This window comes from Piliocolobus tephrosceles, chromosome 11, assembly GCF_002776525.5.
Source record: "Piliocolobus tephrosceles isolate RC106 chromosome 11, ASM277652v3, whole genome shotgun sequence".
Classification (NCBI taxonomy): Eukaryota; Metazoa; Chordata; class Mammalia; order Primates; family Cercopithecidae; genus Piliocolobus; species Piliocolobus tephrosceles.
Genome location: NC_045444.1, coordinates 119,612,310 through 119,628,707, shown reverse-complemented (window position 1 = coordinate 119,628,707; position 16,398 = coordinate 119,612,310). Strand labels below are relative to the sequence as shown.

The 16,398-nt window shown below is 51.9% G+C and overlaps 1 protein-coding gene across 1 annotated transcript in view; it reads right to left on the bottom strand.

Annotated features, from left to right (window-relative positions):
- Positions 1-845: 845 nt before the first annotated feature.
- The window catches only part of INPP5D (inositol polyphosphate-5-phosphatase D), a 158,365-nt gene continuing 142,812 nt past the window's right edge, over positions 846-16,398 (bottom strand). The window contains exons 23-27 of the mRNA XM_023188609.2: positions 14,807-14,956; positions 12,894-12,990; positions 10,023-10,304; positions 4,029-4,620; positions 846-2,042 (exon numbers count right to left, since the gene is read on the bottom strand). Coding sequence (XP_023044377.1) covers positions 2,040-2,042; positions 4,029-4,620; positions 10,023-10,304; positions 12,894-12,990; positions 14,807-14,956 — 1,124 coding nt within the window. The 3' untranslated portion in view covers positions 846-2,039. The remainder of the gene's footprint in view (positions 2,043-4,028; positions 4,621-10,022; positions 10,305-12,893; positions 12,991-14,806; positions 14,957-16,398) is intronic.

Sequence of the window (16,398 nt, the reverse complement as noted above, 5' to 3'; positions counted from 1 at the left end):
TAGCATGCCAGCCCACCCCGGCAGCCAGTGGGTTCCCTAGGGACCAGGGGCATCCATGCCTGGGTCCTCAGCTCTGGTGATGGGGGCTGGGAGGCTAAAGAATGTCAGGTATCTCCAGCTCTCTCTCCACCCTGGCCCTTGGTCTGTTGAGTCAGAGGCTGGGGCCTGGGACTTAGGTCAGGTTCTACATGGACACCAGGCAGTGAGGCTGCAGGGTGGGGACACCCGAGCGGGGGTAGGGAGCCGTGGTCCCAGCAGGCACTCAGTCCTGCCCCTGCTGAGTTCCACGAGCCACTGAGGCGCGGGAGTGAACGGTTTGCTTGGAGGCTGCCAAGACGCTGCTCCAGATCCTGCCTGGAGCCCAGCCTGGTGTCTGTGAGCAGGAGCAGAGCCCAGGCAGCCTGAGGTGGCGCAGAGGTGCTATGGAAGTGGCCTGCACTGCGCCTCTGGGCCAGGGGCTACCCCTGACCTGGGAACCCATGACCTGGGGAGTGCTGACATATAGTTTTTTGTCTCTGCAGCTTAAGCACTGAAAACTTATAAAAGCTGGGAGGAGCTTGTGGGCTGCAGGACAGCAGGTATGGAGGGGATGCTCGTGGCCTCTGGGTCGCCACAGGGCGCTTGGAGTGCCAGGAAGATGTGTGGATGGAAGGAGGGAAGGAGTGCTGTTTACTCCTGTCCCCGGTCCAGGACCAGCTTCAGACTGGCTCTATGGTGTCCCATCTGGTCAGGGCAACACCATCCATCACCACCACGAACCCTTAACTGCCTCAGTCGTGCCCTGTGCAGGCCCTGCCATCTAGAAGGGTATCTATGGCTCCGAATGTCAAGAAAAACGCCACATACACAAGAGAAAGGCACAATTTATTGGTCATGCAGACTTCCACCACGGGAATGTGGGGCACGTACCCCTCTGCGTTCACACATACCGCTGCATTTAGCTCCCTACATTAATTCTGCTATGTTGAAAAAGCAACATAAGGAAAGACATCACCCATCTATTCTCCTAATAACCAATGAAGCAGAGCTGAAAGACACAGAGATAGGAAGAAAAGGCTGGACTATTTCAAGAGCCTGGAATCCAGAGGCCCAGCCTCCCTGGCAGTCAGGCTGGAGAGCACGGCTTTCGGGAGCAACAGCAAAGACTCTTCTATCTGCATGATGGAATACGTGTTGGGGGGCTTGGCTTAACTGTGGCTGGTGATGGCTGCCCACCTCGAGGAGGGCACAGGGAACTTGGCACAGTCCTTGGCATCTCTAGCCCAGGCTGAGGCCAGATCTCTCCACTGGAGAGTAGAAGCTGATTTCCTGCTCCTTCCAACTAAAGAACTGAGAAGCCAGGTAGATCCCTGCTCTCAGCTCAGCGATGCCAGAACCCCCGGGCTTTAGCTAAAGCAGCTTGTGTCACTGAAGCTGGACAGAACAGGCTTCTTGTACCCTAAACAAGCTACCCAGACTCTTCAGCTCCTTAAGGCTAAGCCCTTGTCTCACTCCAGGAGGGCACTGGGCTTCTTAATGCTTTCACCCCTCCGAACACACACCATTTTGAACTGGTGGGTTTGGGCACGTGGTTTTAGGTAGCTAGAGCCTCAGCTCTCGAGGTCATCCTGATGTGATGAATGTTCGTAAAGCACTTAGCACAGCACTTGGCACATCGTGAGTGTTCGATTCACGTGGTCATTATTATTATTAACATTATTATTATTTATATCTCCACCCTCGAATCAGCGCTGCAGTTCCTTTCTTCAGAATGGCGCCCTCAACAAGGCACTGGGGTCCCAAGTACCAAAAGCGAGCTGGAGACCCAGACTATTTGTTGCCTGTCTGGTGTGCGTTTTTCTTCCAGCCTCAGCACTTGGTGCCAAGTCTCACAGGCAGTGAACTCCCTGGGCCACAGAGAAGCTAGGCTCTTTCCTGAAAACACGAAGCCTTGCATAGGAAGCTGGGCAGGAGGAGCCAGCAGGAGGTCCTGGGAGAGGGTCCAGTGGCTTTGCGCTGTTCCTCTGGGCTCCCGACTCACTGGCAGCTCACTGAGGGCTTCACTGTGGGACAAGAACAGAAGGGCTGTCAGGGCTCATTCTCACTAGGCCATGTTGAACTAAGTGGCCCGGGTCCCTGCATGCTGTGGGCTAGGCCAGGCTTCCTTTAACATGTAGCTGAGAAGAGCCAGCGCTCACTGTTCTAAGTACTTTACCTAGTTATTTTTTAAAATTGCTTTTTAGAAATGGGGCCTTGGTTTTACTCTGTTGCCTAGGCGGGAGTGCAGTGGTGCAATCATAGCTCACTGCAGCCTTGAATTCTTGAGCTCTAGCTAGCCTCATGCCTCAGCCTTCCCAGTAGCTGGGACTACAGGTGCATAGCACCACGTCCAGGTAAGTACCATATATCTTTATCTATATATATGTAAAAAATATATACACATATGTAATACCTATAGTATATATATGAAATGATATGTAATGGATATCAATGTAAATACATAAATATAAATATATAATTTCTATATAGATGATAATACATGGTAATAATACAAAATAGCCTATAATGCAATTCTCCTTCTAAGTCTATGAGGTAGGTACCATTAACAGCCCCTTTTTACAGATGGGTAAACTGAGGCTCAAGGCACAGAGCTAGGAAGTGGGAGGGCTGGGATTCAAATCCAACATAGCCTCGCTCTGCAGTCTGTTCTTTTTTTTTTTTTTTTTGAGATGGAGTCTCACTCTGTCGCCCAGGCTGGAGTGCAGTGTCATGATCTTGGTTCACTGCAAACTCCGCCTCCTGGGTTCAAGCAATTCTCCTGTCTCAGCCTCCTGAGTAGCTGGGATTACAGGTGCACACATCACAATGCCCAGCTAATTTTTGTATTTTTAGTAGAGACGGGGTTTTACCATATTGGTCAGGCTGGTCTTGAACTCCTGACCTCAGGTGACCCACCCGTCTTGGCCTCCCAAAGTGCTGGGATTACAGGAGTGAGCCACCATGCCTGGCCCGGAGTCTCTTCTTAAACACTGTTAGTCTTGCTCAAAAATTTTTTTATTTTACATGAAGGAGAGGGAAAGTGTGCTGAATTCTCCAAAATACTAGGAAATTTCAAGTATGAGTGTGAATAATAAGAATGAGGCTGGGTGTGGTGGCTCACGCATGTAATCCCAGAACTTTGGGAGGCCCAGGTGGGCAGATCACCTGAGGTCAGGAGTTTGAGACCAGCCTGGCCAACATGGTGAAACCCCATTTCTACTAAAAATACAAAAATTAGCCAGGCGTGGTGGCAGGTGCCTGTAATCCCAGTTACTTGGGAGACTGAGACAGAAGAATTGCTTGAACCCAGGAGGCAGAGGTTGCAGTGAGCTGAGACCACACCACTGGACTCTAGCCTGGGCAACAAAGAGTGAAACTCTGTTTTTTTTTTTTTTTTTTTTTCCGAGACAGAGTCTTGCTCTGTCACCAGGCTGTAGTGCAGTGGCACGATCTCGCCTCACCGCAACCTCCGCCTTCCAGGTTCAAGTGATTCCCCTGCCTCAGCCTCCCGAGTAGCTGGGACTACAGGCGCACACCACCATGCCCAGGTCAATTTTTGTATTTTAGTAGAGACGGGGTTTCATCATGTTAGCTAGGATAGTCTCGATCTCCTGACCTCGTGATCCACCATGCCTAGTGAAACTCTGTTTCAAAAAAAAAATTATAATAATAACAATGAGATATAAATGATTTAGGCTCCTTTTCTTTATGGAATCTTCTTCCTCTGGGCCTGACACTGGACTAAGAGTTTATCCACAGCCCCGCCTTTCTTCCTTTCAACAACTGCTGCAGAGGCAATGCAGGGTCAGGGATGTGTGGGACAGGCAGGCCTGGATTCAAATCCTGACTCTTCCTTCTCATGGAGCAGTTCCCAAGACCATCACTCCCATGTGTGCACATGCATGCGTGCACACATGCACGCACACACACATGCATAGGCACACACATACGCACTGACGCATGCACACGCACACACACACGCACACGAGCCCACGTGTGGCGCCGCGCACCTGCATGGCAGTCCTGCTTAGAGGCCCCGGTGGTCCCTCCTCCGGCCGGTGCTTGCCGTGGTGCGGGAGCTCGGTATTGTCGCGGTAGTCGCGGCTCTTGGAGTGCTGGAGGTGCAGGACCGCCGGGCTCTTGACTGGCAGCGGCGGCCGCGACGTCGGGGTGGGCTGGGTCTGCTGGTTCATTTCCGACCTGGAAGGCTTGATGGGCCTCTTGACCGGCACTGGGGCCTGGGAGCTGATGGCGGTCTTGGGCTTCCCTTGGCTCTTGTCCCCGCCCGCCGCCCTGCCCTCGGCAGAGGACGAGCAGGTGAAGGAGCGCAGCCGGGGCGCGGGCGCCTGCTTGCCGGGCCCCTCGCCGCGATCAGCCTCCTGGGCTTTGGTGAGCACGATGCTGGGCGACAAGATGCCGGGTTCCGGGCAGGGCGGGGGCTCCTTCCGCAGCATTTTCGGGGATTCCTGGTCCTTCCTGGGAGCAGGCTTAGGGAAGGAACTCACGGACCCGTACAGGGGGTTCTCAAACATCTCGGGCTTTGTCAGCGGCAGGTCCTCCTGAGGCAGCGTGTCCCCTGCGTTCTTCCCCAGGTCACTGGGCCTAGAGCCAGGGACAGAGCAGGGAAGACACATGTTCAGGGGAGAAGACATGGGGGCGTGGCTGCTTAATGACTCTGGGTCTTTCTTTGGGGTGATAAAAATGTTTCTGAACTAGTTAGAGACGTGTAACATTGTAAATGTACTGAATGCCACCAAATTGTTTTGTCTTGTGTTGTTCTAGAGACAGAGTCTCGCTCTGTCGCCCAGGCTGGAGTGCAGTGGTGTGACCATGGTTCACTGCTGCCTCAACCTCTTGGGCTCAAGCAATCCTTCCCCTCAGCCTCCCAAGTAGCTGGGACTACTTGGGAGTAGCTAGGAGTAGCTGGACATTGCTGGGAGTAGCAACGCCACCAGGCCTGGCTAATTTTTTTGTTTTGTTTTATTTTGTAGAGATGGGGGGGTGTCTCACTATATTGCCCAGGCTGGTCTTGAACTCTTGGCCTCAAGCAATCTTCTCACTTTGGCTTCCCAAAGTACTGGGATTACAGGCACAAGCCACTGTGCCCAGCCTAGCAAACTGTTCATTTTGAAATGGTTAATTTTATGTTCAGTGAATTTCACCTCAAGTAAAAAAATGGAAGAGGAAACAGTACTGTGTTTATCATACGTTGTCCTCAAAGAGAGCCTCAGTTCTGGTCTAGGACCTTTTCCACCATAAAACCTGTTCACATCAGAGCATCTGTGAGCAAGGGGCACAGGACTGGAGGATTTGTAGGAGAAATGAAGTAAGCACTTATATGGCACCTCAATATCAACCCCTCATCCTCATCAGATGAGTCTGCTCTCTACAGCCCCTCCTCACCTACCCACTCAACAGGCCTCCTTTCCTGGCTCCTCCCATCCCCACCCCCAGCCTCTCCTCTGACTCTAGCAATTCTGCTCCGACCCAGCATTTGCAATGACCGCTCAGGAAGGCGATCACATCTCCTCCTCAGAAACCACTTGTGCAACTTGAGGGTGAAAGCTCAAGAGTCTCCATCTACCAAATTTGTGTGTGAGACACTTCCCCAGGCACAGCAACACAGCCACAAACAAGGACGGAATCTGAGCTCAGGGGGCCAACATCCCAGTTAACACAGTGTCCTTCCCAGCCACATGAAGTCCTCTCCTTGGAAGGCTCTACTAACTCACAGTGGAAGGAACACGTGGCCGTTGTGGTGCAAGTCAGAGGGAACTTGGACACTTGTGAGTACTGGGGAAACCAAGGCCAGTAGCTAGAAGAAAGGCCCGACCAACCCATGGGCAGGGGAAGCTTCTGTGTTGTGACCCAAAGTAGGTAAGCGCTGCCTTTGGTTGTTTGTGTTCTGATTTATCATTGCTCTGACTGGAGGTGATTTCCTGCTGAGCAAACTATGAGAATGAGGAATGGGAACATATTTTACTTCCTGACCAGCAGCACAATCTCCCAGGAGAGTGTTCTGGGATCTGCTTTCTACAAAAAAGGAAGCTACCATGAAGAAATTGTGGATCACTGGGAACCCACTGAGGCTGTCACGCCTGTTGCTGATGGGATGTGCACTGAAAAGCTGCTCAGAGGCACTCAACAGTGACTCTTTGGGGAGATGTGGGCTCAGGGGACAGAGGCAGGATGTCATCCTCACATAGGTGCCAGTGAGATGCCACGGAGCTCCAAGGAGGCTAGCCTCAGGGACACACCAAAGGGAGCCTGACTGTGTACTTGGGGGTGTTGCCCATTATTGTTTGGAAACACCTTAGAGCAGGTGCATACAGAAATGCGGGGGCCAGAAACAAGGACTTTGGAAAGGTGCCCCTCCTTGTGCAGCCCTCTTCTGACCCCTGTGTGGACCCGCAAAGGCCGTTGCTGTGAGTTAGCCAAGGGAAGAGGGCACAGGAGGGAGCAACTGGCAGGGTCACAAGTTTTCAGATGAAGGAGAAAGAAGTCCTGACCTCTGACCACCCTCTCTCAGTGGCTGAGATGGGAGGAGGGGCTCACTTCAGAGAACTGGGGGCAGGACCAGGAAGAGAGCCCTGGGTGCAAGCCCTTTTGTGGTTCCAAAGCTCACTCCTCTGGGAAAAGCGTAGCGAGATAGAAACCAGAGAAGCCTTCCCTCTAAGAGGAGGCTTCTGCTGCACTTCGAGAGGGAAAACTTGGTGGGGGCAGGTGGGGAAGACTGGGGAAAACCACGAAAAACTCAAAAGTAAATCTTATTCCCCTGACCAAGGGTAACAAGAAATTGACTCCTACAGCAGGCCACAGTTGTTGAATAAAGGAACTGATATCCAGGGGACAGAGTTGATTCCTGCAGCAAATGACTGTACTTCTCAGATTCAGGAGACCAGAGTCTCATCTCTAAAGCAGCTAAGCACTTTCCAGGGGCTGAGAAGAGTCCCCTTCCTAACCGCACAGCTTCTGTCTGGGGTCACCAGCTGTCCTTGCTTGCGCAGGACTGAAGGGTTTCCTGAGATGTGGGGCTTTTAGTGCTAAAACTGGGACAGTACTTGGCAAACCAGGAAGGTCAGTCCCTGCACTTGGGTCTGGGTGATGGTGGGGAAACACTGATGGTGCTTGTAACACCCGCTTCCACAGCCTTTGCTCTGGCTGAGCCCGGGACCTGGAGCAGCGGAAAGGGATGAGGCAGGTGTGCCAGCTGCAGGGCTCCAGGCTCCAAGCACCTCCTTGGTGAGCAATAAGTTAGAAGCGCACCCTGGGGGCCCCTTGCCCGTGGATGGCAGCCTGTCTGCAGCTGTCGCCATGGGGCTGTGGGGAACATGCTCCCACCAAGCTGTGTGCTCATTGTTATGCACCAAGATCCATTCACTTTGGGAACTGAAAAGCATTCACTTACACAAATAATCATGCTCCTTGTTCTTTCGGGTTGCTTAGAGCTCCCTTTCCTGGGGTCTCCAAAGAGGTGGCCACACAGGCACCTTGATACCCACTGAATAGTACCTTTTGTCCTCATATTTCCAGGGCAGGAAACTGAGGTTGTTTCTCCTCCCCCCAAGTTTCTTATGGAATGACCAGGATCTGACATCCTATCAACACATTCTGTACAGAGGTAAAGAGAGAGACAGCTGAGCTGAACTCCAGGGCTCTCCTGTCCTGTCATTTTCTCTCTCTCTTCCTGACTTCCTCTCATCTATCTTTTGTTTGAGACGGAGTCTTGCTCTGTCACCCAGGCTAACGTGCAGTGGCGTGACCTCAGCCCACTGCAACCTCTGCCTCCCTGGTTCAAGCGATTCTCGTGTCTCAGCCTCCTGAGTAGCTAGGATTACAGGTGTGGGCCACCATGCCTGACTGATTTTTGTATTTTTAGTAGAGATGGGGTTTCACCATGTTGGCCAGGCTGGTCTCAAACTCCTGACCTCAAGTGATCTGCCCATCTTGGCTTCCCAAAGTGCTGGGATTACAGGCGTGAGCCACCGCGCCCAGCCTATCTGTTTGTTAGAGCATTTCTCGCACATCTTGGGAAATGAGACTGTCAACAGCTCCTCCATCCAGAGGAAGGCCCCGCCAGGCCAGGCCTGGGAAGGGTGGAGCTGGAGGGAGCTGGAGGACAGTGTGATGGAGAACACCCCCGCCGCTGGCTCTGCCCCGTGTGGCGGACAACACCCAAGTCCTCATGGAGAAAAGATGAAGAAAAAAACCAGTGGTGAAGAGAGGCTGAGAGTGAACCCCTTAGGTGATGCTAAACTTAGGAGATGTTTCCTCAAGGGAAACAGTGCTCGTGCTATTTTGCCCATCTTAAATCGTTGGTAATTGGAGCTGCACTTTCATGCCTGTCTGTCATCCTGCGGCTACTAGAAACATGCAGAGCTCCCCGCTTGTATATCCATGAGGGGCCCATGGTTGGCTCTGCTCTGTTCCAGCATACTGGAGAGCAGCTGTGCCTTTGGGAAGTGCTGACCCTATTCCTTGGCTGCCTGGCCTGGTCTCCTATCTGGCTTCCATTCTTCTGCCTGACCCAGTTCTAGACTCAGATCAGTTTTCTCCACCGTCCGGGGCTTCCCCAGAGTTTCAGGGCCAGGCCCCATCTCTCTGCAGGCCAGCTACTCTGCCTTTTACATCCCTAGTTCCAGTTTCTAACTAAGTATCCCCCACAGGAGAGACTAGGAAGCTGCTTATAGAACAGGGAACCTCGTGGTCGAGAAAAAAAGAGGGGAACTGGAGGGTGGGAGCAGGCTCTACATGGAAACTCCCACCCTGTCCCATGGGGCCCTCCAGGGAGCGGGAGATGCCCAAAGGCTCACTAGCTCTAGAAACTTTTTTTTTCTTTTCTTTTGAGACGGAGTCTTGCTCCGTTGCCCAGGCTGGAGTGCAGTGGCGTGATCTCAGCTCACTGCAACCTCTGCCTCCCAGGTACAAGCGATTCTCCTGCCTCAACCTGCCGGGTAACTGGGACTACAGGCGCCCGCCACCACACCCAGCTAATTTTTTGTATTTTTAGTAGAGACAGGGTTTCACCGTGTTAGCCAGGATGGTCTTGATCTCCTGACCTCGTGATCTGTCTGCCTCGGCCTCCCAAAGTGTTGGGATTACAGGCGTGAGCCACTGCACCCAGCCCTTTTTTCTTTTCTTTTTTTTTTTTGAGACGAAGTCTCATTCTGTCACCAGGCTGGAGTGCAGTGGTGCAATCTTGTCTCACTGCAACCTCTGCCTCCTGGGTTCATGCAATTCTCCTGCCTCAGCTAGGATTACAGATGTGACCCACCGCATCTGGCTAATTTTTGTATTTTTAGTAGACGGGGTTTCACCATGTTGGCCAGTCTGGACTCGAACTCTTAACCTCAAGTGATCCACTCAGCTCAGCCTCCCAAAGTGCTGGGATTATAGACGGGACCCATCGCGACTGGCCGAAACTTGTTTTTTTTTTGAGACGGAGTTTAGCTCTTATTGCCCAGGTTGGAGTGCAATGGTGTGATCTCGGCTCACCACAGCCTCCACCTCCCGGGTTCAAGCGATTCTCTTGCCTCAGCCTCCGGAGTAGCTGGGATTACAGGCATGCACCACCACCCCAGGCTAGTTTTATATTTTTAGTAGAAATGTGGTTTCTCTATGTTGGTCAGGCTGGTCTTGAACTCCTGATCTCAGGTGATGCACCCGCCTTGGCCTCCCAAAGTGCTGGGATTACAGGCGTGAGCCACCACATCCGGCCCAAAACCTGTTTTTGATATGTATATAGTTTTTATAGGAGGTTCCTTTTCTTGGTAATATCTTTACAAATTTTTACCCTTTAAAAAGAAATCGAGTTGCACCAATAGGTTAGGACGTGGAAGACTCCACATACATGTCTTAGGGGCCTGCTGTGTTCAGGCCCCAGGGATAAGTCGTGAGCCAAGTGGACACAAATTGTGGCCCTTATGAGGCTTCCATTCTAGGGTGAAAGCCCAGGGCGCTTTCATAAGTAGGGAGGGAGCCGTCTCAATGAAGATGATACTCACCTTGACTCCTGCGTCCTGGGGGGGAGACCCCGGTTTGCTGTCGAGGGTAAAAACTTCTTGGGTGATATGGGTGGCTGGCAGGGAGGTGTCGTAGGACTTTCTCCCCTGCAGGGCCCCAGCGGAGAGTCCTTGGGTGGCTGGTCGTAGCTCCAGGCTGTGGGCTGCTGGTCAGGGGACAAGGTCTGCTTCACGTGCAGGGGCACTGGTGGCCCAAAGGGCCCCACTCCCATGTAGTTGGGGTTGAGGATTTCGGTGATGCTGGAGCCACTGCATGGAGGGGCCCTGCAGGGAAGACATGGAGTCACATCTCAGGGTCCCTTCCCTTCTCAGGGTCAGCACCAGCTCAAGGAAAGCATCCTCTGACAACCCTGGGGCTCTCTCGGGCTCTCCTTAACTCCTTCACCTCTTGGGCAGTGATTCATTCATTCATTCATCTATCCATGCATCACTGTGGTTACTGAGGGCCTTGTAAGCACCCGGCCCCAGGCCGGGAGGAGGGAATATGGCTGTGAGTGAGGCAGCCGTGGTCTCTGTTCTTATGGAACTCACTTTTGATGGGAGAGAAAAACAAGCTCAGTGGCACAGAGACACAGTATTGATGTAGTGCTGAAGTCTGAGAGTAACAAGGGGCAGAGATGGAGGCCAGTGAAGCATTGGGACCAACTGGGCATTGGGTGACCCCAGGAGGCCCCATCTGAGGAGGTGGTCTTTTAGCTGAGATAAGAAGATAAGCAGATAAGAGAGAAAGAAGAGGAGAGTGTTCTCGGCAGTGGTAAGAGTACTTGCAAAGGCCTCCAGGTGAGAGGGGTTTGGCCTGTTCCTGGACAGTCTGAAGGCTGGTGAGCAGGTGCAGAGGATGCAGTGAGAAGCTGCAAGGCTGGTGGGGCAAAGAGATGGTGGGGGGTGGCCTGGGTGGCAGGAAGGAGGGGATTTTCAGGGCAGACTCTGGCAGGGGTTCCTCTGGAACACATCAGCCCACACGTGTGCAGCGTCAGCATGGAGACAGCCAGCGCATATTTAGAAAAATGAGTGTGAGGTCACAGAGATCAAGGCTGGAGCCTGGAATGGGGGGCAGTCAGCTTAAAGCTATGGAGGGCATGGCCCAGACCCGGGCGAGGTGGCCCCAACAGACACACTGCACGCTGTCACTGTGTCAGGCACCCGCCTCCTGAGAACTGAGTTCTGAGTATATAGACTGTCAGGGACACTCCACATGTCCCGTGTGCTCCGCCAGCCTGGTTCCGAGTTGTACTTTGCTGCCATCCACCAGTGTCTGCTTCAGAAATAAATGCTCGTTCTCATGCTAGTCAAAATGGAAAAGAATTTGTTTCCCTACACTGATCCTGATTCTGGAACCCAGTAGACACTTCAGAGCCAGGATGCATTTGCTGATGGGATTATCATGGGAGGGAAAGAGGGAAAGGGGATGCTTGTGTGCCCACGGCTGTGAACATCGGAAGCTGGAAGTGGATCAGGGAATGTGCTAGAGATGAGAATTCCTGTGTTCAACGGGGGTGGCTGGGTGAGGGCAAGTGTTGGTGGGGACGAGTGTTGTGGGGAAGGGAGGGAGGAGAGGAACAAGTTATGTCTGCTGCTGGCATGGTTCTGCCTCCTCGGCTGGTGAGCCGGCGAAGAGACCAGAACTTGATTCTGGAACTCGAGACCACACCGGTGAGTTAGGGCAGCCCTGCTACCAAGGATGTCTGTATTCTGGTAATACAGACTTTAACATCTGTACTATTCTCAGTTCAGTCTCTGCCAAGAGCAACCGGTGTGCATTTTCCCCCAGTGATTTTTCTTGCTAGTGATAGGGTGGGGTTTGGTGGCCACGGATCTCATGATTGCTGATGTCCTTTGTCCCACAGGAGACACAGCCACCATTTGTAGACTTGGAATCTCTCCATCCTCTCCAGTCACTTCTTCATGCACTAGGCCGCAAGTTCCTAAGTCAGCGACTGCACTGAATTTGCCTTGATTTCTCTAGAACTGGACACATCATAGGGACTCAAAAATATTAGCTGAGTCAAACTGAACTTTCCATCACGTTAGAGTTTCCCAGGCTTTGTCACAGTCACACCAACCTCCCCAGCAGTCAAAAGACACAGAGGAGTCAGGAGAGCACCTCTCCTGGGCTGGAGCTTCTTTCTCCTGTATCCTGGGTCTCTCTGTGCTTCAGTTCACCTTCTCACAGGCCCTGGGTCTGCAGAGCCATGCTAGTGTTTTGTTTTGTTTTGTTTTGTTTTGAAACAAGGTCTTACTCTGTCACCTAGGCTGGAGTGCAGTGGCACAATCACAGCTCACTGCAGCCTCAGCCTTTTGGGCTGAAGCAATCCTTCCATCTCAGCCTCCTAAGTAGTTAGGACTACTACACCCAGCTAATTATTATTATTTGAGACAGAGTCTTGCTTTGTCACTGCTGGAGTGCAGTGGCAAAATCTTGGCTCGCTGCAATCTCCGCCTCTTGGGTTCAAGCAATTCTTGTGCCTCAGCACCCCCGAGTAGCTGGGATTACAGGCATGTGCCACCATGCCCAGCTAATTTTTGTATTTTTAGTAGAGATGGGTTTTCACCACGTTGGCCAGGCTGGTCTCAAACTCCTGACCTCAAGTGATCCACCCATCTTGGCCTCCCAAAGTGCTGGGATTACAGGCATGAACCACCGCACGTAGCCAGATTTTTTTTTTGTAGAGACACGGTCTGGATATGTTGCCCAGGCTGGTCTCAAACTCCTGAGCTCAAATGATCCTCCAGCCTTGGCCTCCCAAAGTGCCGTAATTAGAGGCATGAACCATCACACCCGGCCAAACCATGCTAATTTGTCATGAGTCCCTGATATCCACCCCCCTCACACCTACCCCACGCCCACTTTACCTGCTGGTGGCTTCCCACTGCTTCATGGGGTCGTGGCTGGTGAGGCTCTTCAGGGTCTTTGGCCCACTGGACTCATCACGCTCCGTCTTCACAAAGTCTGGAAGGAAAGGGTCGGGAAAGAGTATGTGAGGGCCCAGCTTCCAGAGCTTAGATAAGGGATGGCAAAGGGGTTTCCATTTGCAGGCTAAAGCTGCACAGTGAATAGTGAGTACCTGGGGAGGTGAGTTAAGCAAGATTCTGAGGCCTTGTAAGAGTTTAGTGATTGATTAGTTATGCCTGCTGTGGATCCACAGAGACTAAGCAAGATTCTGAGGCCTTGTAAAAGTTCAGTGATTGATTAGTTATGCCTGCTGTGGATCCACAGAGAGGAGAGTTGGAATCCAGAGTTGTCATTTCATGTGACATTTCCAACTTATTGGTCTCATCAAGGAACAAAGCAGGCAAATATGTTTTGTCAGACCAGGTGCGGGGTCGCTCGTGCCTGTAACCCCAGTACTTTGGGAGGCCGAGGCAGGTGTATCACTTGAGGTCAGGAGTTCCAAACCAGCCTGGCCAAGATGGTGAAACCCTGTCTCTTTTTTTTTTTTTTTTTTTTTTTTTGAGGCGGAGTCTCGCTCTGTCGCCCGGACTGGAGTGCAGTGGCCGGATCTCAGCTCACTGCAAGCTCCGCCTCCCGGGTTTACGCCATTCTCCTGCCTCAGCCTCCCGAGTAGCTGGGACTACAGGTGCCCGCCACCTCGCCCGGCTAGTTTTTGTATTTTTAGTAGAGACGGGGTTTCACCCTGTTAGCCAGGATGGTCTCGATCTCCTGACCTCGTGATCCACCCGTCTCGGCCTCCCAAAGTGCTGGGATTACAGGCTTGAGCCACCGCGCCCGGCCACGTGAAACCCTGTCTCTACTAAAAATACAAAAATTAGCTGGTGGCAGGCACCTGTAATCCCAGCTACTCGGGAAGGTGAGGCAGGAGAATTGCTTGAACTGGGGAGGTGGAGGTTGCAGTGATCCGAGATCGTGCCACTGCATGCTAGCCTGGGCTACAGAGTGAGACCTTGTCTCCAAAAAAAAAAAAAAAAAAAAAAAAAAAGGCTGGGTGCAGTGGTCACGCCTGTAATCCCAGCACTTTGGGAGGTGGAGATGGGTGGATCACTTGAGGTCAGGAGTTCCAGACCAGCCTGGTCAACGTGGTGAAACCCTGTCTCTACTAAAAATACAAAAATTAGCTGGGTGTGGTGGTGGGTACCTGTAGTCTCAGCTACTCTGGAGGCTGAGGCAGGAGAATCACTTGAACCCCGGAAGTGAAGGTTGCAGTGAGCTGAGATCGTGCCACTGCACTCCAGCCTGGGGCACAGAGTGAGACTCTGTCTCAAGAAAAAAAAAAAAAAAAAAGCGGTTTGGAAGGTACAGAAACCTGGGTGGGCACCATGAGGGCAGGGTTTAGGCACGTACAAGGGTCTGTTTGTATATGTAAGTGGGCACCACGTGACCATGTGGACAAGCAGAGGTCGCCCAAGAAATTCTAAATCTTAACTGCAGCTGTAGCTTTGGTCTTTCCGGGACAGTCTGGAAGGAGCCATTTAACAAGAGGTAGGTTCACTTGGTACCCTGGGTCCTTCTTTTAGCGGAGACGCTAATGGGGGAATGACAAGGCCTAAGGGCTGATAGGTGAGGTTCGGGGCTGTGAACACTCTGCAGGGTCGGGGAGGGTGATCTGGGAGTGCTGGGTGTGGGTTCTGTTGGGAAATTTTTGAGTCGAGTGAGGGCTGGGTCAGATTGTCTGAGATCTTTTCCACCACTGGATTTCTGCTCTGAGGCCACAGCAGAGAGAATATTCGATAGCTTTGCTGAGAGAATGGATGTTCCTGTCCCTAAGTGGTGGGCTGAAGAGGGCGCTGGGGAGGGGCTTGCTGCTTACCATAGAGCTTCTCCCTTGTCTTGCCCTGAGAGGTCTGCAGCTTGATCTCCCCCCGGAAGTGGCCTGTCAACTCCCCATGGTGGGTGAGAGGCGTGTAGATGGGCAGCTGCGTTTCTGTGGCCTCTAACCGAAGGGCAATGCAGCCCTCGCCTGTGGGTAAAGCGGGAGACAGCTGGGTGAAGATCCTGCCTTTTCATGGCGGAAACACCAAACTCTTGGCCGGAGAGTTGGCTCTGTCATCCAAAGATGGTCCTTTGAAACTATGGTCCAGGGAAGGGTTATTTAATAAATACGTCAGAACAGCACTGCAGTACTTTGGGGGCAAATGTCTCAAGTCTTAGAACAAAAGGTGGATTAGTTGATGTAAAAAAATTATATTGTAGAAAACGTAGCAGAAAGACAGGATTAAACACTCATCTGATTGCTGTAGGGAATGAAAACTTCCCAAGATCTGATGCAGTATAAGACATGACAGAACAGGCCGGGCGCGGTGGCTCAAGCCTGTAATCCCAGCACTTTGGGAGGCCGAGACGGGCGGATCACGAGGTCAGGAGATCGAGACTATCCTGGCTAACCCGGTGAAACCCCGTCTCTACTAAAAAATACAAAAAATTAGCCAGGCTAGATGGCGGGCGCCTGTAGTCCCAGCTACTCGGGAGGCTGAGACAGGAGAATGGCGTAAACCCGGGAGGCGGAGCTTGCAGTGAGCTGAGATCCGGCCGCTGCACTCCAGCCTGGGTGACAGAGCGAGAGTCTGTCTCAAAAAAAAAAAAAACAAACAAAAAAAAACTTGCACAGAGGAAAAACCTAAAATAAAAAGAAAACAGATTGGGAAGAGTATCTGCAGCCAGCTCCCCAGGCAAGAGGGCACTCCATCTGAATTCTACAACGAACTCCTCAAAATCAAATGCCCAGCAGGTACATGAACAGATAATACAGACAGACATTTCACATGAAAAGAACTATAGCCGGCTAATTTGATTAAATGGAAAATAGTTCCACTTTCCTAGCCACCAAAAATGCAAACTAAGGAATCACTAAGTTGCTCTTTCACAGACATGAAGTTGGCGTAGATAGGAAGGGAGAAAAATAACACCCAATGCACCAGGCACGGTGGCTCACGCCTGTAATCCCAGCACTTTGGGAGGCTGAGGTGGGCTGATCACTTGAGGTCAGGAGTTCAAGACCAACCTGGCCAACATGGTGAAACCCCATCTCTATGAAAAGTTATAAAAATTAGCCAGGGGTGGTGGTGCTTGCTTGTAATCCCAGCTACTTGGGATGCTGAGGCAGGAGAATCTCTTGAATCTGGGAAGCAGAGGTTGCAGTGAGCCAAGATCGTGCCACTGCGCTCCAGCCTCCAAAAACAAAAAATGAAACCACCCATAGCCAGCAAGGATCTGGGGAAGCCTGTCCTTGGTGAGGTCGGCTGAGACAGCCTTTACAGCAATCCGTTTGGCGTCAGGTGCCAAGAAGCACAAACACTGACACCTCTGACCCAGCAAACATGGGAACCTGTCCTAAAGAGATTACTCAAAAGAATAAAAAATGTAGCCGAAGAATAATAAAAAATGTCCACAAAGAGATTCATC